We start from the raw sequence: 21,559 nt of genomic DNA, 5'->3' as shown, positions 1-21,559 counted from the left end.
CACTCAAGGCTAGCACTCTGCCACCTGAGCCACAGCGCCCCTTCTGGCCATTTTCCATATATGTGGTGCTGGGGAATCGAACCGAGAGCTTCATGTGTAGGAGGCAAGCGCTCTTGCCACTAGGCCATATTCCCAGCCCTTGACTTCTCCTTTTCAAATAAATCACTTTAGCCAGGTACCAGTGGCTCACACCTATAATCCTAGCTACTTAGGAGGCTGAGATCACAGTTCAAAGGCATGCCTGGCAGTAAAGTCCATAAGAGTCTTACTCTTACCTCTAGTTTAACCCCCCGCAAAAGCTGAAAGTGGAACTGTAGTTCGAACTGTTAAAACCCTAACCTTGAGCACAAAAGCTTAGGAACAGTGCCTAGACCCTGAGTCCACGACCCAGGATTAGCACAAAAAAAAAAAAAAGAAACAAAATTATTTGATAGAAGTTTAATATTGAACTTTCTGCAATATCAGTTGTTAATCTTCTTACCTTTCCACCTCTAAGAACCTTAACATTTTATGGTATAGGTTGAAAGTTTTCATTTGGAAATTGGAGGTTGAATACATTATTTACACAACTTTATCTGGAAACGCCATTGAATTAATTTTAACTTTCATGTTTTAACTTTAATGTGAATATGTTTCTACTATTAATATATATGTTGTTAATGTTGGTCGTGGGGCTTGAACTCTGGGCCTGGGTGCTGTCCTTGAGCTCTTCAGCTCAAGGCCAATGCTCTACTACTTGACTTTCCTATCCTGGGCTGGCTTTGAACGTCGATCCTCAGATCAGCCTCCTGAGTATCTAGTATTATAGACATGAGCCCCCAGTGCCGGCTCTATGATTAAATTTGCCTCTATAAGTTTGAGCTGCATATCATCAAAAATTTGAATCACATATAAATTCTTCAGTAAATAAATATTTTCACTAGTATTTAGAATTTTTAATGGGAGAAAAATTACAGTTCACTATTTTTCATTACTAGTAAATATTAGTATTAACTATTGACCTAATACTATTTTTGACTATATTAATATATTTAATCCCCAGAATCACCCTGTGAGGTATAGGATATTATTAAATTCACTTTTGCAGATTAAAAAGTTGAATCATGGAGATTGTTCATTTTCTTTTCTTTTTTTTTTTTTTTTTTGGCCAGTCCTGGGGCTTGGACTCAGGGTCTGAGCACTGTCCCTGGCTTCTTTTTGCTCAAGGCTAGCACTCTGCCACTTGAGCCACAGCGCCACTTCTGGCCATTTTCTAGATATGTGGTGCTGGAGAATCGAACCCAGGGCTTCATGTATAGGAGGCCAGCTCTCTTGCCACTAGGCCATATTCCCAGCCCCAGATTGTTCATTTTCAATCCTCTTTTATAATTCTTCAATTATTCTGCAATTTGGAGACATACTTAAAGTTGCCAGGGCCTGAAGTTACTTTATACATCAAGATATTTTAAATGAGCCTTTTAGAAATTTAGGAGATGAGATAAAGTACTTTCAGTTTGACAGAAATATGGGAAATAAAAGATTGAAGCCTGGGTTTATTGAATTTTTTAGTGGAAATACACATAATGGTTTTTTATTTTCTTTTGGTTTTGTGCTAATTCTGAGCCTTGAACTCAATTTCTGGGCACTGTCCCTGAGCTGTTTTCTTGAAGGTTAGTGCTCTACCACTTGAGCCACAACTCTACTAGTATCTTCTTTGGTAGTTACTTGGAAATAAGAATCTCATGAACTTCCTCCTATGATCCTCAGATCTCAGCCTCCTGAGTAGCTAGGATTACAGGCATGAGCCACTAGTGCCCAGAAATTTCTCTCTCTCTCTTTTTTTTCACTAGTCTGCTGTACTAGTCTGGTTTTTATTACTTGGCCAAAATACATAGGACAAGCTAATTTTATATAGGTTGTTTAACTCACAATTTCAGAAGCTGAAAGTTCAATTGGCAGCCCCCATTGGTTTGGTATTTGGTGGGGATCTAGTAGTAGGATGGCAGGAGTGTGTGAGGGTAAGAAAGAATCATATTGTCAACCAGGAACCCCTAGAGATTAGGGACACAATCCAGGGATCTATGGACCTTCCACTCTGCAACATCTACACTGAGAAGTTCCAAATACATGAACCTTTGGGGACAAACAGTAGCCAAACCATACCAACCAGACTACACAGGAAGTGATTAGATTAGCAAAAGTTTTTTTTTTTTAATTTTGGGCAGTTCTGGGGCTTGGACCCAGAGCCTGAGCACTGTCCCTGGCTTCTTTTTGCTCAAGGCTAGCACTCTGCCACGTGAGCCACAGTGCCACTTCTGGCCATTTTCTATATATGTGGTGCTGGGGAATCGAACCCAGGGCTTCATGTGTGTGAGGCAAGCACTCTTGCCACTAGGCAATATTCCCAGCCCAAGATTAGCAGTTTATCTTGTCATGTTATCTTACTATATTATCAATTGCTTTAGTGCTCATACTTTGGGTCAAATCTTTATGATAAAGAAATTGTAAAATAAAAAAGCCCTAGTATTTATTTACTTATTTATTTATTTTTGCCAGTCCTGAGGCTTGAATTCAAGGCCTGAGCACAGTCCCTGGCTTCTTTTTTTTTTTTCTCAAGGCTTGCACTGTACCTCTTTAGTCACAGCACCACTTCTAGCTTTTTTCTATACATGTTGTACTGAAGAATGGAACCTAGGGCTTCGTGTATACGAGGCAGGCACTCTATCAGTAGGCCATATTCCCAGCCCCCTTAGTATTTATTGTTTATGTAGTTAAAAAAAACATCTAGTTGGCTGCTGGTGGCTCACCCTGTAATCCTGGAGACTGAGGAAGCTGAGATCTGAGGATCATGGTTCAAATCCAGCTGGGGCAGGAAAGTCAGTGAAATTCTTACCTCCAATTAACCACCAGAAAACTGGAAGTGCCTCTGTGGATCAGCGTGGCAGAGCACTATCCTTGAGGAAAAGAGCTCAGGGATAGTGCCCAGGCCCTGAGTTCAAACCTTATGACTAATCAGACAAAAAACAAGAAAAACATTTTGCTGCAACTTTTAGTGCCATTATTTTACATTTTTTAATTGATATTTAAGTAAAATCTTTTACATCAGCTGAGTACAAATGACTCATTTATAATGCAAAGTACTGAGAAGGCTGAAATCAAGAGGATCAGGTTTCAAGAACAAACCAGGCATATACTCACAGCCCCTTTTCAACCACTAGCTGAGTTGAATGGGATGTGCCTGTCATCCTGTGTACATGAGAGGTTGAGATTGGAATGATTGTGGTTCTAGGCCAACCCAGGCATAACGTTGATGAGATTCTATCTCAACAGAAAAAGCTAGGTATGAGGACTTGTGCCTATCATTCTAGCAATGATGAGATAGAGTGAAAAATAAGAGAAAAGTAGGCCAGTCATATTCCCAGTCAGGAAGTGAAACTATCTTTTTTTTTTTTTTGGCCAGTCTTGGGCCTTGGACTCAGGGCCTGAGCACTGTCCCTGGCCTCTTCTTGCTCAAGGCTAGCACTCAGCCACTTGAGCCACAGCGCCCCCTCTGGCCATTTTCCATATATGTGGTGCTGGGGAGCTTCATGTGTAGGAGGCAAGCACTCTTGCCACTAGGCCATACTCCCAGCCGTGAAACTATCTTTAAAAAACAAAAAAACATGGGCTGGGAATGTGGCTTAGTGGTAGAGTGGTGACCTAGCATGCATGAAGCTCTAGGTTCAATTCCTCAGTACCACATACACAGAAAAAGCGCAAAGTGGCACTATGGCTCAATTGGTAGAGCACTAGCCTTGAGCAAAAGAAGCTTAGGGAGAGTGCCCAGGCACTGAGTTCAATCCCCAAGACTGGCAAAAAAAAAGCGGGAATGGGGGGTGCCCTCTGGAGGTGTATAGCTCAGAGGTAGAGTACCTGCCTCATAAGCACAAGGCCTTGAGTTCAAACCCTAATACTGCCAAACTAATATACCTTATTTATTATCTTTTAAATATCAGATTCCTAGCTTTTTCACTGATGCTGAGAGAAGATCCGTGATGGCTGCAGCCCAAGTTGCAGGCTTAAATTGTTTAAGACTGATGAATGAAACCACTGCAGGTAACCAGTCTATAATTTAAAGCAGGTTGTTGTTGTTGTTGTTGTTTTCTAATTTCATATCATTTCTTTTAAGGTCTTTCTGTGTACTGCTGCTTGTAAGCTTGTTGCTTTGGAGTACAATATTTTGACAGAGGTTACATTTATACTTGAATAATGGTTACTTTTTTTTCCATTGTGTACAATAGTTTATTCAAGTACTCATAAACATTGGTCTTATATTCAGTCATATGCTATTATGAACAATACCTTGAAAATAGCTTTATGTATATGGAATTTGCTACTTTTTTCAGAACATCTTTGAAATAGATTCTATGAGGTGGTCTTGATAAAGGTTAAATATGTGTGTAAATATATATGTATTTATATATATATATAAATTTCACTCGGTATGAGTTTTACTATTCTGTTATTTCAACCAGCAAGGCATACAAATATTTATAGAAGTACTCCTTAAGACACAAAAAGTGCTCTTAAGGAAAAGATTGGTAAATTCAACTATAATAAAATTAGAAGCTTCTGTTCATCAAAAATTTCATAAAGAGATGGAGAAACAAAGCCACAGAATAAGAAAAGACATTTGCTACAGAGGATTGAAGAGATATTCTACAAAAGATGAAACACACACAGCTAGTAAATATATGCAAAGTGCTCAACCATATTTGAATTCAGGGACATGAAAGGAAGGAAATGAGATACATAAAGATAATTGACATGTTGAAAAAATGTAAAATAATGCTACTATCATGTATTAGTGAGGCTGGAAAAAAACTGGAGCTGAATGAGTCTACTTCTATACATACTTGAAAAAACTTATTATATGAACCAGATATATTTCCTGAGATATATCAATCAACAAATACCCTGGAAACTATTGCACAAGATGGTCCCTATAATCCTCCAGTGATTTCTACCCAGACACACTAAATTGTACAGGCATATAAGTATAAGACCTGAGGAAATCAGGTAAGCAACTATAATGCATGCTTCTAGAATAACAAAATGAAAAATAAAAACACATGGAAGAAGGCAAGAATGAAAGAGATTGGAGTAATGTGAGAAATAGCTCAAGAACCAAGGAATGTCTGTGGCTTCTAGAAGCTGTACAAAGCTTGTCTAGAGTTAGGTACCAGTGGCTTATGCCAGAAGCTCATCCTAGCTACTTGGAGGTGCAGTTGTGGAGAATTGTGGTTCCAAGAAAGGCTGGGCAAAAAGTTCTTGAGATTCCCATCGCAACAAAAACAGCTGGGTATGGTGGTATGTCTGTCATGTCAACTCTATGGCAAGCATAAATTGGGATCCAGGCCAACCTAGAGTCTTTAGAAGGGATCAGCCTGCTGACATCTTGATTTTTGGACTTCTGACTTCTAGAACATAATGGTTACTTTTATAAAAAGAGTTATACATGAATCTAATAGTATAGATTGAATCTAATATACATATTTATAGATTACTGTACTGTGTATAAAACTACAGTATCAAAGTTACTTTTCTCTTGTTTTCCAAGTAATTGCTATACTAGAATTAATCTAATTCTTTGTTCTTACACAGTTGCACTAGCATATGGAATTTATAAACAGGATCTTCCCCCGTTAGATGAGAAACCAAGAAATGTAGTATTTATTGATATGGGACATTCAGCCTATCAGGTCTCGGTTTGTGCTTTTAACAAAGGAAAACTTAAAGTAAGTAAATAAATGGCTTCATATTTAACTTTAATGATTAAGAGCACAGACTCTATAAGAGCTGGTCTTATATTATTCCTCTGCCCTTTAAAGATTGTGATCATGAGCAAGCCTTAGTTTCCTTGTCTGAGGACAGTATCAGTAATTTCTAGAAATTTTTAGAATAAAATGATCTGCTATAATATTTGCTAGGTTTTCAATTACTGTTATTGCTTTAGACATTAAAGCCAGCTATCAGGGAACATACATTATCCATAAATATAAATTACTCTTAATTATAATGTTTTTAAAAACTTTTCTCTCTAGGACTCCTAATTATAGTTTCTACATATATATCATTAATCAATGTTCTTACCAGTACTTGGTTTTATGTTCATTTTTTGCATGAACTGTGTTTAGAAGTATATTCTCCGTTATGTATGTGCATATAGTCAAAGATAAAGCAGTTTGATTTTACCTAAAAGAGCCTTTTGTCTTGTAATTATAGTACTAAAACATCTTTATAATAAGAAAATTAGAGATATTACTCCAACATAAAATAAGACAGTTTAGGGTATAAATTGGTTTATTGCTTGGTCTTTATTGTTTTTTCCTTAGCTTATATTAGATATGAAGGACAATTTCATTGTTACATTTTCTACACACATTTACAGTGTTTCCCAATCTCACCCTTTATATCACTCTCCCATGTCCCACTTCCTTAAAACAGTTTCAGCAGTTTTCATTGTTCTATTTTAATAGTTGCAAATATTCTCTTTAGACAATATTTAACCTCTTCATCTTCTTTCTCCTTAAATTTCAATTTAATTTTTTTAAAAAATCATTGTTTCGGGCTGGGGAGATAGCCTAGTGGCAAGAGTGCCTGCCTCGGATACATGAGGCCCTAGGTTCGATTCCCCAGCACCACATATACAGAAAAACGGCCAGAAGCGGCGCTGTGGCTCAAGTGGCGGAGTGCTAGCCTTGAGCGGGAAGAAGCCAGGGACAGTGCTCAGGCCCTGAGTCCAAGGCCCAGGACTGGCCAAAAAAATAAATAAATAAATAAAAATAAAATAAAAAAAAAATCATTGTTTCCCTTTATAGTAGAAATTCCTAATGAGGTCAATCATTTGTACCTTTTTTTGGCCAGTCCTGGGCTTGGACTCAGGGCCTGAGCACTGTCCCTGGCTTCTTTTTGCTCAAGGCTAGCACTCTGCCACTTGAGCCACAGCGCCACTTCTGGCCATTTTCTGTATATGTGGTGTTGGGGAATTGAACCCAGGGCCTCATGTATATGAGGCAAGCACTCTTGCCACTAGGCCATATCCCCAGCCCCTCATTTGTACTTTTGAACCTCTAAAAAATGTCCTGAATGGCTATGGCTCTTCTCCAGAGAATAATACTCACTTGCACTAATCACATTTCAAGGTCATTTTGCATGATAATTACATTTTATAAGCAGTCTACACAAAGGTTTTTTTTATGGTAGTCTGTTAAGCTATCACATTCAGATTGAGCTGTCCCTGAGCTTCTTTTACTCAAGGCTAGTGATCTACCACTTGAGCCACAGCACCACTTTGTGGTACTGAGGAATTGAACCCAGGGCTTCATGCATGCTAGGCAAGCACTCTACTGCTAAGCCACTTTCCCAACTGTAATGACTTTTTTTTTTGTCAGTACTGAGGCTTGAACTCAGGGCCTGGGCACTGTCCCTGAGTATCTTTTGCTCAAGTCTAGCACTCTATCATTTTGGTCAAGGCTAGCATAGACTCTACCACAACTTAATCCAGAGTTCCACTTTCGGCTTTTTTGATTTATGTGGTACTGAGGAATCAAACCCAGGGTCTTATGCATGCTAGGTAAGCAGTCAACCACTAAGCCACATTCCCAGCTGTCATTTTGAAAGAATTAGACCAGCAGTGGAATGCACTTTTTAGTGGTGATTTTAAGTAGCCATTTTTTGCCAGGGAGAGAGACTCAAAGTCTTGGTGCTAGAGTGTTCACATCCTGTGACTTGTTTACCCCTGTTCATACTACTATCTGAGAGGTTATTGCTGAATAAACTTACTAAATTCTGTTTCTATTTTACTCTTTGCCTATTTATTTATTTATTGCCAATCCTAGGGCTTAAACTCAGGGCCTGAGCACTGTACCTGGCTGGCTTCTTTTTGCTCAAAGCTAGCACTCTACCACTTGAGCCACAATGCTACTTCTGGCCTTTTCTGTATATGTGGTGCTCCCAGTTTTTCCCTCCATATACACCCACAAGTAGTATAGTTTATTTTCAACGTAGTGTCTAGGACTACCACTGCTACATTTAGTTATGCTTTGTTCCTGCCTTACTCTCCCAAAGACAAATAAACAAGACAAAAAGGGAAGAAAAACAACAAAGAGTTCATTGGAGTTCATTACCATAAATAATACTTCTGCTGTTTTTAAACTTGATTTCTGGCTCAGAGCTAGTGTGGAATCACGGGATATGAGTTGAGGAAGTTCTTGTTTGTTGCAATTCAGTTATTTCAGAATATCTAGAATAGGGCAATTTATAAGCTAGATATAAATGACATCTAATTCCAAATATGTCACAGATCTGTGATTTGGAGATAGTCACTTAGCTTTGTTTAAACTTTTAATCTTTTGTATTTTGGGGGGAGGAGGGATAAGAAAATTAGGTTCTGAAAGTACAGTTATGTTCTTTCAATTAAACAGGTGTTGGCTACTACCTTTGACCCATATTTGGGTGGTAGGAACTTTGATGAGGCTTTAGTAGACTACTTCTGCGATGAATTCAAGACCAAATATAAGATAAATGTGAAAGAAAACTCTCGGGCCTTGTTGCGTTTATATCAGGAATGTGAAAAACTGAAGAAGCTAATGAGTGCAAATGCATCAGATCTTCCTTTGAACATTGAGTGTTTCATGAATGACCTTGATGTTTCTAGTAAGATGAACAGGTAAAAAAAACCCACTTTTTAAAATTTAATTTTATGGTCAAGGTGATGTACAGAGGGGTTACAGTTACATAGGTAAGGTAGTGAGTACATTTCTTGTCAAACTTGGTGCCCCTCCCTCATTTTTCTCCCACTTCCCCTCCACCCCCAACTCCCCAAATGAACAAGTTGTTAAGTTAATTTCCAACATATTGTCTTGAACTGTTGTTGCCTTGGTTTGCCCTTTGTCTCACCATTTTTATGTTCCCCTTCCCTTCCCTAATTCAGATAAACGTATATACAATACCCAGGGTACCAAAATTAAATATAGTGACAACAGGAGGTGAACCATAGGAAAGAAAAACAAAAGAATAAAGAAATAATTTCACATAGTGCATTAAAAGTAACAACTACAATGAAAAACCTCTTACTTACATATCTTGGATTCATTTTGCTTAGCATCATCTTATATGATGATAAGGGACGTAGCTATTGTGATCCTCTGCTAAGGACCCTCCTAGACCATTATTACCATTGAGGGAAACCATGGAATCTGTGGTTCTTTGGGTCTGGCTCACTTCACTTAATATAATTTTTTTCAAGTGTTTCTATATTTTTTTAATTTATTTTTTTGTCGGTTGTGGGGCTTGAACTTAGGGCCTGGGTGCCATCCCTTAGCTTGATATATATGTTGTAAAGGTGATGGACAGGGAGATTACAGTTACCATAAGTAAGGTATGAATACATTTCTTTTTAAACACTGTCACTCTTTCCCTCATTTTCTCCAGTCCCTGAGCTTTTTTGCTCAAGGCTAGTTCTCTACCACTTTGAGCCAACTACACTTCTGGTTTTCTGGTGCTTAATTGTAGATAAGAGTCTCATTGACTTTCCTGCCTGGGCTGGAACCATGATCCCCAAATCTCAGCCACCTGAAGCTACTATTATGAACATGAGCCTCTTGGCCTGGCCCATATTTATTTTCAGTCTGAGAACGGTGCTGACTTTATTGCTTATATCGTATTTGTTTTTTTACTTCTGCTTATTTTTTAAGTAAAAGAACTCAGCTTTTTATCTCAAAATGACAAAATTTTCATTTTCTCACAGGGCTCAATTTGAACAATTATGTGCTTCCCTATTTGCTAGGGTTGAACCACCATTAAAAGCAGTAATGGAACAAGCTAGTAAGTGGAACTTTTTGTTATATAGAAAGCATATCATGTGACAAAAGCAGTTAAAACTTCATTTTCTTTAAAAGATTCCTATTTCTCATTTTAAATTATCTTTTTATTATCATTATAAAGTTGTTATGCAGAAAGGTTACAGTTGCATAAATCTGGTAAAGAGTACATTTGTTTTTGTACAGTGTCATCCTTTCCCTCATCATTTCTCATTTTTAAAGGAGATTATACCTCAGAGGCTAGGCAATATGAGGTATATCCACTTGGGCTATACCCCTTTGAGCCATGTTTCCAGTCCCGTTTTCACTCATTATTTTAGGGTAGGATCTTGCCTCCCATCCAGGTGTGCACCTGAGACACTAGGATCACAGGCATATCCTACCACATACAGCTTTCTTTTATGGGATTGAATTTGTGCAGACTTCCTGCATGAGATGACCTGGTAACATGGTCCTGTCAACCATATAGCTTGAGATGAAAGACACATGACACTGTGCCCAGCTGTGGGTGGAGGAGTCTTAGGAATTTTTCTGCCTGTGTTGGATTCATTGCTACCATTTTCATTTTCCCAAGTAGTTAAGATTACAGGCATGAACCTCCTGTCCCCAGCTTTACATTGTTTCTTTTTGTTGTTGTTGTTCTTGTTGTTTTGCCCAATGCCAGCCTCAGATCTATATTTCATGCATAGAAGGGATTATTGGTTGAGTGGAGTCTAATTAGATTTTTGCATGGGCTGGTCTTGTTCACTTCCCAAGTAGTTAGGATTACAGTAGTATACCAGCATGCCCACTTGATCTCTTTTTTATGGGGGGGAGGGGTGAAGGAACAGTTATTATGCCTTGTACTTCCCTGGCTGGCACTCTGTCACTTCAGCCCATATTCCAAACCCTTTTTGCTTTCATTATCATTTGAATAGGGCCTTCTATTTATGGCTAGACCAGCCTGGATAGCAATTCTACTCATACTTTATGAGTAGTTGGGATGACAGGCACATGCCACCACACCTAGCTTTTATTTTAATCTTTAAGTAGTTATACAAAAGCGTTGAGAGGTAGCCTCCACATCCAGCTCTGTAAATCATTCTTCATTCAAAAGGTGGGGTAGACACTACAAAGAAAACTTTGTAAAAATTCTTTCTTATTTAATTGTTTATATCGTAAGCTAATGCTCTTAGATGTTTATTTTTGTAAGCATGGTTTTAAAATGAAATAGAAGTAGGGCTGGGAACATGGCCTAGTGGCAAGAGTGCTTGACTCATATACATGAAGCTCTGGGTTCAATTCCCCAGCACCACATATATAGAAAACAGCCAGAAGTGGCACTGTGGCTCAAGTGGCAGAGTGCTAGCCTTGAGCGGGAAGAAGCCAGGGACAGTGCTCAGGCCCTGAGTCCAAGGCCCAGGACTGGCAATAAATAAAAAATAATATAAAAATTGAAATTGAAGTAGAAAAGGAGCATGCTTGCTTTTCTTTTTTTTTTTTTTTTTTTTTTTGAAAAATTTTCATGGCACTGAGTTAGAACTCAGGACCTTATACTTCATTGAATTTTTTTTTACTATTTTAGTGAAAGTACCTTCAATAGAGAATTGTGAGGTGAAATCAGAACATTGAAGAGCTCCTTTAAAACTCACAATGTCAGCCAGGTGACAGTGGCTCAAGCTTGTAATCCTAGCTACTCAGAAAGTTGAGATCTGAGAATCGCAGTTGAAAGCTTAGTCCGGCTCTTATCTCCAATTAATCACCCCAAAACTGGAAATAGAGCTATGGCTCAAGTGGTAGAGTGCTAGCCTTGAGCTGAAGAGCTCAGGGACAGCGCCCAGGCCCAGAGTTCAAGCCCCATGACTGACCAAAAAACAAAAACCAACTCACAATTTCTGTATTGTCACTTTTCATATAATACTTTCCAAAAACCAGGTTTTAAAAGACTATCTTGTTTTTCTTTTTAAAAAAACATTTGACCTTCCAGACTTACAATGTGAAGACATAAGTAGTATAGAAATTGTAGGAGGAGCAACACGAATTCCTGCAGTAAAGGAACAAATCACTAAATTTTTTCTTAAAGACATAAGTACCACCTTAAATGCTGATGAAGCTGTTGCAAGGGGATGTGCTTTACAGGTATGATTTTCTTTTAATGTATTTTTTGCTAGAAATAGGTGATAGATAGCTCTGAAAGGCCCTTTTAATGTTATCTGAACTACTTAACAATAAATTATTCCTAATAAATTAATCTTATTTCTTTCTCATGTATATTTAGAAATTGCATATTTATATTTTTAATAGGATAATATGTCTTTATACTGAGAGAACATCCATTTTATGAATTCTTTGGATTATAATTGTATCAAATTTCTTTTGTAGACTTATATGTTCATGTTATTATTATTATTATTATTATTATTTTGTTGGCCAGTCCTGGGACGTGGAACTCAGGGCCTGAGTACTGTCCCTGGCTTCCTTTTTGCTCAAGTCTAGCACTCTGCCACTTGAGCCACAGCGCCTCTTCTGGCCGTTTTCTAGATATGTGGTGCTGGAGAATCGAACCCAGGGCTTCATGTATATATGGCAAGCTCTCTTGCCACTAGGCCGTATTCCCAGCCCTCATGTTATTTTTTTTTTTTTTTTTTTTTGTTTGGCCAGTCCTGGGCCTTGGACTCAGGGCCTGAGCACTATCCCTGGCTTCTTCCCGCTCAAGGCTAGCACTCTGCCTCTTGAGCCACAGCGCCGCTTCTGGCCGTTTTCTGTATATGTGGTGCTGGGGAATCGAACCTTGGGCCTCGTGTATCCGAGGCAGGCACTCTTGCCACTAGGCTATATCCCCAGCCCCCTCATGTTATTTTTGTACAGTCATTTAACAATTACCTTGTCATTTTAAAAATTTTTACTAGTCATTACCAAAATGCAACAACATTTTAATAGTTTATTTATCTATTATGTTTGTTCATCTTTTGTGCCAGTACCTGGGACTTGAACTGGGTGCTATCACTCTTAGCTTTTATACTCACGGCTGGTGCTTTATCATTTAAGCTTCCAATTCCAGGTTGTTGGTTGTTTTTTTTTTTTTTTTGCTGGTAAATTGGAAATGAGAATCTCATGAACTCTCCTATTCTGGCTGGCTTCAAGCTACAATCCTCAGATCTCATCCTCCTGAGTTTCTAGGATTACAGATATGAGCCACCAGACCCTACCTTTATTTTTTTTTATCTTTTTGAAGGTACTGAGTTCTGAACTCAGGGTCACATACTTGCTAAACAAGTATTCTACCAGGGTCTTGCCGACTTCTTATTCCACTTATTGTCAAACCACTCTCCTATCTTTGTTTTATATGTACGTGGAATTACAGTATGAGCCATATTGCCAAACAAAAAGTAGTATTTTAAATGTAATGTTTTATTGTAAGAACTTTCCTAGGCAACTAAGTCAGTTTACTTTAGAGTATGGTTTGTATTTGTTGAATTAAATATAATATGTTTATTTTCAGTGTGCCATTCTCTCACCAGCATTTAAGGTGCGTGAATTTTCTATAACAGACCTTGTTCCCTATTCAATCACACTAAGGTGGAAGACATCTTTTGAAGATGGAACTGGGTAAGTTAAAGTCTTGGAAAGAGTTTATCATAAATTTTAACCAGTGAAACCTTCTTTTCTAAATTATAAGAATTCTTGAAATTCTGTTAAACCAATGTAAGAATGATATATCTTAAAATCCATGATAGTCCATTTGTTCATATTTCTTTTTGAAAATAAAACATCTCATTTTATTTTCTCTATTATATGTGTGTGAGTGTGCTAGTACTAGGACTTGAACTCAGGGCTTCACACTGTTACTTAGATTTTTCTGCTGGCACAACAGATTTTAAAAGACCTGCATTTGGTCATGTCTAGACTCCTTTAGCCCATTTTACAGAGAGAACCATTTTTAACAGGTACAGTATACATTTAGGTCATCTATTTAGTATATATGGAAGCATCTCTATACAACACAATGAGCTTTTTAAAAATGTGGCTGATGGTGCTGGGAATGTGACTTAGTGGTTGAGTGCTTGTCTAGCATGCAGAAAGCCCTGGGTTGGATTCCTCAGTACCACAAAAACAGAAAAAGGGGCTGGGGATATGGCCTAGTGGCAAGAGCGCTTGCCTCGTATACATGAGGCCCTGGGTTCGATTCCCCAGCACCACATATACAGAAAATGGCCAGAAGTGGTGCTGTGGCTCAAGTGGCAGAGTGCTAGCCTTGAGCAAGAAGAAGCCAGGGACAGTGCTCAGGCCCTGAGTCCAAACCCCAGGACTGGCCAAAAAAAAACACACAGAAAAAGGCAAAAGTGGTACTGTGGATCAACTGGTAGAGCCCTGAGCACAGAGAGGCTCAGAGATAGAGCCCAGGCCCTGAGTTCAAGGCCCAGGACTGGCAAAAAAAAAAAAAAAAAAAGATGGATGTGATGCTGTTACTCAAACAAAAGAGCTCAGGTATAGCACCCAACCCTAAGTTCAAGCTCCATAACCGACAAAATCAAATCAAATAAAACCATATACCAATGGCTCACACCTTTAATCCTGGCTACTCAGGAGACTGAGATCTGAGGATTGCAGTTCAAAGCCAGTCCAAGCAGGGAAGTCTACCAGAAAACTTGAAGTAGCACTGTGGCTCAAAGTGAGCAAAAAAGCTCAAGGATAGTGCCTAAGGCTTGAGTTCAAGCCCCACAACTGAAAAAAAAAAAAACACAAAAACAAAAATCCCCAAAACTATTTTTCAATAACTATTTTTGACAATGGCTATTTTTCAATAGTTGTATATACTATACTACATCTAACCCAAACAGTTACATTTTTCAAGTGGTATTTTCTGTTATTTTAAGCAATATCATTTATATAGATTGAGGCTATAGCCTCTTTTACATATATAGCCTTCTCCAGTTATGTTTGGTATATCTACAAAGTAGAAGTGTAGAATAGTTGTTGAACCTGAGTATATCAACTAACATTGCTAAGTGAGTCACTTTAAAAAGTATTTTTATTTTTTATTTATTTTTGTTGGTCGTAGGGCTTGAACTATGGGTCTGGTCACTGTCCTTGAGCTCTTCAGCTCAAGGCTAGTGCTTTACCACTTGAGCCACAGTACCACTTCTGTATTTTTTAATATTCTGATCCTTAGTACAGATTATATTTCTATTAACATTTGTGAGATTACCTGTTTTTAGCTAATCATTATCTCCCGTTCTTTTACATTTAATATTCTGGTAGTAAAAAAATTAAATAAAAAGGAAGCATAACTGTTTTCTGATTAAATTTGTTCCTGACTATGGCTAACTATGATCTTTCATGCTTTTATTGACATTTACATTTCTTTTTACCTAAACTGCTCAGAAATTAAGTAGCTTGCTTCCCTCCAAAATAAAAATTGGTGTTTAAGATATTTTACTTGCCTACTTTTTTAGGAATATACATTTCATATGGAATAAAGCTGTATTCAAATTTTTTCCATGTTTTATATAGCCAACATTCCCATGAAACTGAATTTTTCTACAAATTAAAAAATGTAGACTCATTCTGAATGACTTAGAGGGTATTATTTGAGTAGATTACTTAATGTCAGTTTTGAGGCAAGAAAATGTATTCTATAAAGTTTTGTAACACATATAAATGATTTTTTTTTAAAAAAAAAAACCAATGACAGGAAATCTTTTGAAAAGCTAAGTTGAAAAGTATTTCCTAATGACCATGGTAAGAAAGAGGAAGATATTGGTAGGTTTTTGAAAAAAATGATAGAAGAAAAGGTTAAAAAATGTGACAAGGGGCTGGGAATATGGCCTAGTCGTAGAGTGCTTGCCTAGCATGCATGAAGCCCTGGATTTGATTACTCAGCACCACATAAAAGAAAAAGCCAGAAGTGGATATGTGACTCAAGTGGTAGAGTGTTAACCTTTAGCAAAAAAGAAGCCAGGGATAGTGCTCAGGCCCTGAGTCCAAGGCCCAGGACTGGCAAAAAAAAAGAGAGAGAGAAAAGGTTTGAAAAAAAATTCTAGCCTTAAGTGAAGTGTTATGGTGATTATGTACAGTATTAAACCAAGTTTGTAGACTGCTACAGCATTGCCTGGAAACATTGGAATGTGGATGGTAGATTAAATGAATATCTTGCTGGGTGTTGTTGGCTCATATTTGTAATCCTAGCTACTCAGGAAGCTGAGATCTGAGTGTCATGGTTCAGTGCCAGCCCAGGCAGGAAAGTCCATAAGACTTATCTCCAATTAGCCACCAGAAAACCACAAGTGGCATTGTGACTCCAATGGTAGAGCACTAGCCTTGAGCTGAAGAACTTGGGGACAGCACCAAGACTCAGAATTCAAGCCCCATGACCGATAGATAAATGAATGAATGAATGAATGAATGAATGAATGAATGAATAAATAAATAAAATGAATATCTGTACAGAGATGCACTCTCCCAAAGTATTCAGGTATGAAAAATGACAACATTTGTATCACTCTGGTTCCAGAAAAGTAAAAAACAAAAACATAAAACTGTGTGAGTGTGCATTAAAAAGTTGAGCCATGGGGCTGGGAAAGTGGCTTGGGGTAGAATGCTTGCCTAGCATACATGAAGCCTTGGGTTGGGCTCCTCAGTACCACACAAACAGAAAAAGCAAGAAGTGGTGCTGTGGCTCAAGTGGTAGAGTGCTAGCCTTGAACAAAAGAAGCTCAGGAACAATGCCTAAGCGGGAGGGAGGGAGGGAGGGAGGGAGGGAGGGAGGGAGGGAGGGAGGGAGGGAGGGAGGGAGACAGGAAGGGAGACAGGAAGGGAGACAGTTGAGCCATAAGCTTGATGCTTTATATCTGCTGAGATTTTGAGGACTGACAGTCCAAGACGCTCCTACCTATATCTCCTGTTAACCAGGAGAAGCCTAGAAGTGGAGGTCTGGCAAGGCCTTAAGTTTAAGCCTTAATATTGGCACCAAAAACAACAACAAAAACCCCAATGAGACATAGAGGATTAAACATAATAATTCAAAGTTTAGGATGATAAGGATTTGTTGTTTTGCCTTTATGTACTCTTCTATAACTTTTTTTTTGTTTTTTGTTTGTTTGTTTTTTTGCCAGTCCTGGTCTTGAACAACTCAGGGCCTGAGCACTGTCCCTGAGCTTCTTTTTGCTCAAGGCTAGCACTCTGCCACTTGAGCCACAGCGCCACTTCTGGCCATTTTCTGTATATGTGGTGCTGAGGAATCGAACCCAGGGCTTCATGTATATGAGGCAAGCACATTACCACTAGGCCATATTCCCAGCCCTCTTCTATAGCTTTTAAATACTTCCAAAATGTTTATTTTTTTAAATAGCTGAAATACAAAGAAGTGCATATGGCAAGTATTTTGGAAGTTAATGAGTGGGACTTGGTTCTCAACTGCAAGCAAAAGACAATTACACTGTAAATGTTGATGTTGAAACATAAATATTCTCAAGTATTTTTTTTCTTGTTTAATAGTATACATTTACCTTATTACTAGGGTGGACATTCTGAAAACTTGCCAAAGTGCATGTTTATATTGAGGACTGGGAATGTAGCTTAGTGGTAGAGTGCTTGCCTATCATGCATGAAGCCCTGGGTTTGTTTCTTCAGTACCACATATATAGAAAAAGCTAGAAGTGGTGCTGTGGCCCAAGTGGTAGAGTGCTAGCCATGAGCAAAAGAAGCTCAGGGACAGTTCCCTGGCCCTGAAGAATGACAAGCCCCAGGACTGACAAAATAATAATAATAATAAAAACATCTTTATAGCAAAATCAATTGATTTTCCTTACTTTTTATATAGAGAGCTTTGTAGTTGCTATTCATGAGTTTGGTTAAGTAGGCAACTTTCGGGGCTGGGAATATGGCCTAGTGGCAAGAGCGCTTGCCTCCTACACATGAAGCTCTCGGTTCGATTCCCCCGCACCACATATATGGAAAACGGCCAGAAGGGGCGCTGTGGCTCAGGTGGCAGAGTGCTGGCCTTGAGCAAAAAGAAGCCAGGGACAGTGCTCAGGCTCTGAGTCCAAGGCCCAGGACTGGCCAAAAAAAAAAAAAAAAAGTAGGCAACTTTCTATTTGTTTTTAAATAACGTATTTTCCACTGCATTTTAGGGAATGTGAAGTATTCTCTAAGAACCATCCTGCTCCATTCTCAAAGGTCATTACTTTCCACAAGAAGGAACCATTTGAACTAGAAGCATTTTATACTAATTTGCATGAAGTGCCTTATCCTGATCCCAGAATTGGTAAGAGATCTCAAGAAAAAAATATTTTCCATACATTTTTTGGCTTTTTATAAAGAACATGTAGAATCAAAGAAACTAAAAAAGTGTACATCAGTTAAGCTAGCCCTGGATTTAAAAGATATTCATATTTTGTTGTAGCTATGCACTTTATTTTAAAAGAGCTTGCTACATTCCTATAATAACAACAGGTTGAAATGTTCTTAAATCACTTGACAATTATATTTAAAATATCTTTTATTGGTTTGAAAAGTTTGTGTGTCTTCAGTCAAATTAAAATTGTGCTGACTGGCAACAACTACAATGAGTAGATTAATATCAACATGACAATAAAAGACTACAATATCCATTTTAACTTCATAATTTCAAATTATATTAATAATGTTTTTATGCACTGGCATATGACAAATTACACAGAATTCCAGATACTCAACCTACAGTGAGCAAGAAGAGTTCAGGGGCAGTGTCCAGGCCCTGAGTTCAAGCCCCAGGACCACGACCAAGAAGCAGCCAGGCAACTTTAGGAGGCTGAGATGTGAGGATCCTAGTTCAAGAAGCCAGCTTAGGCAGGAAAGTCTATGAAACTCTTATCTCCAGTTACCTACCAAAAAGCCAAAGTGGAGCTATGACTCAAGTGGTAGAGTGCTAACCTTGAATAAGGCTCTGAGACAGCTCCCAAGTTCAAACCCCAGAACAGCAGGAGCGTGCGCACGCATGTGCGCTCTCTCTCTCTCTCTCTCTCTCTCTCTCTCTCTCTCTCTCTCTCTCTCGTTTTTAACTTTGAATCTTTTTCTTAACAGAGTAAGGAGGAAGCAAAGTAAATATTTTCAAGCCTATTATTTAAAGCAATAATTAAAAGTTATGTTAGTTTGCTAAGGCCACTACTGAGTGCCAAACGATAGATGAATTAAAGAGTATAAATTTACCATGTCATTGGTAGAAACTAGAATTATAAACTCTTCATCTAAGGATCTTTGGGTTTGTTGTCTCAGTCTGACAAAGAATTAAAGGAAAGGACATAGAAAATAGGGTAAGACGTTGGAAGCTTTATTACAAGAGCCAAAATAGTTACAAGCAAAAGTTAATAGACTCCTCTGAAGAGGAGTTGAACCAGATAGAGAATTAAGAGGCAGGAAGATTGGCAATAAAGATAAAGATTATTTCAGAGTGAGAGTAAAATGCCAGGAAAGACTGAGGAAAAGCCTCTTAGCTGTGGTAAATTTGGTATAAGCTTCCAATCTGGACTGAGTGCCTCCTTACGCCACATGACATTTGTATACACCTGCTTTCTAGGCAAGGAAAAAGAGGAAGAGAGTACAGACTTCTCCATGCAGGAGAGCAAGAAGTAAGGCTTGGACATCCATAGCCCCATTGTAGGTTCATGGGAGGTTCCTCTTTTATAGTCCTCTGGGGATTCTTGGCTGCTTTTGTATCTGGTTGAGTCATGGGCCCCTTCCTGTCTCCTGTAGGATTCTGCTCCAAAGTCATTAAGGTCTTTGCCTTCTCAGAGCTGTTATCTTGACTTTCCCCAGGGAGGAAGTTATAAGCTTCATCAGTCAGTCTCTACTTTTCCAAGGCATTTTGTTGTTGTTTGTTTGTTTGTTTTGGTGTTGTGTGTGTGCGCGTGTGCGTGTGTGCGTGTGTGTGTGTGTGTGTGCCAGCCCTGGTGCTTGAACTCAGGGCTTGGGCACTGTCCCTAAACAGTTACTTGAAGATAAGAATCTCATACACTTTCCTTTCTGGGCTGGGTTTGAACCATGATCCTCAATCTACTGAATAGCTAGGCCATCTTTTTGCTTACATGTCAATTCTTTCACATATTCTGTGACTTTGTTTGCAAATTTCTTTTTATAAGGATACCAGTTACACAATTCTATTATACTGAATTATGTACCTAATACCTTCATTTTAATTACCCTTTTTTCAAACTTTATCTCTAAATGCAATCACATTATGGGGCATGAGAGGTAGGGTAGATAGAACTTCAACATATAAATATTGTGATACATCAATCCAAGAGAAAGATCAGCCAAATTTTTTACTACTACCTTTTTTGGGAGTAGGGCTGGTATTCTCTACTAAGTCTCCATTTTATACAGAAAAATCCATAAATTGTTTCAATTCCATTGTTTATGAAGCAGTACAATTATGGATTTATAGAGTGTATAGCAAAAAAGTAATATAGATTTTATTTTCAAACTAAAAATTTAAATTTGTTACTATAGGTTTACATGGAAAATGTTATACAATACTTAAAAGTTGTGGGTTGTGCTAGGTGCTGGTGGCCCATGCATGTAATCCTAATTACTCAGGAATCCAGTATCTGAGGATTGTATTTTGAAGCCAGCCTGGGCAGGAAAGTCCATGAGACATTGACCACCAAAATGTAGGAAGTTGAACTGTGACTGAAATGGTAGAATACTAGCCTTGAGCACAAAAACTCAGGCCCTGAGTTCAAGCCCCAGGACTAGCACCAAAAGGAAAAAAAAGTTACACATTGCCTTTGAATTGAGTTGTCAAAGGTTAAAAATCCAAGTTTCTTTGTAACTAACATTGATGATTTAGGGCGAGTTAGTTAACTTTTTCATGTCTGAATACTAGGCTTGTTATGATGAAGATAATCTAGGGAAACAATACCTGCACAATAGCAATAAATTAGGATATAATTTTATAATTATCTTAAAGATGACATTCAAATTATTGAACAGAATAGTTTTTGAGGCACATGTACTGATCAAATCTCTTCTTTTCCTTAAGGGAGCTTTACTATTCAGAACGTGTTTCCACAGTCTGATGGTGATAGTTCCAAAGTAAAGGTTAAAGTTCGTATTAACGTCCACGGAATCTTCAGTGTGGCTAGTGCATCAGTAATTGAAAAGCAAAATTTGGAAGGAGATCACAGTGATGCTCCTATGGAAACAGAAGCTTCTTTTAAGAATGAAAACAAAGATGATGTGGTATGTAAATTCCTATTAAGGTTGTTTCTCTAATCCACAACATGTACACAGTGTGGTAACCCATAAATGAATACATTACTTTCTGAAGTTTGACTTTGAATTTCTACTGTAAGATCAGGGTGATTTTATATTTTTTTAAAGGACCATTAAAGAATATCCAGGCATCCGGCTCATACTTGTAATCTTAGCTTCTCAGGAGGCTGAGATCTGAGGCAGGTAAGTCTGTAACACTCTTATTTCCAATTAGCCACCGAAGAGCCAGAAGTGGAGCTGTGGTTCAAGTGGTAGAACACTATTCTTGAACAAAGCAGCTCAGGGACAACCCCAGGACCATAAATAAGGGGCTGGGAATGTTGCTTAGCGGTAGAGTGCTTGCCAAGCATGCACGACACCCTGGGTTTGAATCCTCACCACCACATAGACAGAAAAAGCCAGAAGTGGTGCTGTGGCTCAAGTGGCAGAGCAAAAAAAAAAGCCAGGGACAGTACTCAGGCCCTGAGCAAAAAATAAATAAATAA

The 21,559-nt window shown here is 38.3% G+C and overlaps 1 protein-coding gene across 2 annotated transcripts in view; it reads left to right on the top strand.

Moving 5' to 3' along the window:
• Positions 1-21,559, top strand: part of Hspa4l (heat shock protein family A (Hsp70) member 4 like) — a 58,349-nt gene that overhangs the window by 15,893 nt on the left and 20,897 nt on the right. For both annotated transcript variants that reach the window (XM_048333539.1, XM_048333538.1), the window contains 8 exons: positions 3,975-4,074; positions 5,623-5,756; positions 8,445-8,689; positions 9,770-9,846; positions 11,809-11,960; positions 13,324-13,430; positions 17,954-18,087; positions 20,842-21,041. In XM_048333539.1, the coding sequence (XP_048189496.1) occupies positions 3,975-4,074; positions 5,623-5,756; positions 8,445-8,689; positions 9,770-9,846; positions 11,809-11,960; positions 13,324-13,430; positions 17,954-18,087; positions 20,842-21,041 (1,149 nt within the window). The remainder of the gene's footprint in view (positions 1-3,974; positions 4,075-5,622; positions 5,757-8,444; positions 8,690-9,769; positions 9,847-11,808; positions 11,961-13,323; positions 13,431-17,953; positions 18,088-20,841; positions 21,042-21,559) is intronic.

This window comes from Perognathus longimembris, chromosome 24 (assembly GCF_023159225.1).
Source record: "Perognathus longimembris pacificus isolate PPM17 chromosome 24, ASM2315922v1, whole genome shotgun sequence".
Taxonomy (NCBI): domain Eukaryota; kingdom Metazoa; phylum Chordata; class Mammalia; order Rodentia; family Heteromyidae; genus Perognathus; species Perognathus longimembris.
This window is presented reverse-complemented; position numbering and strand designations above follow the sequence as displayed.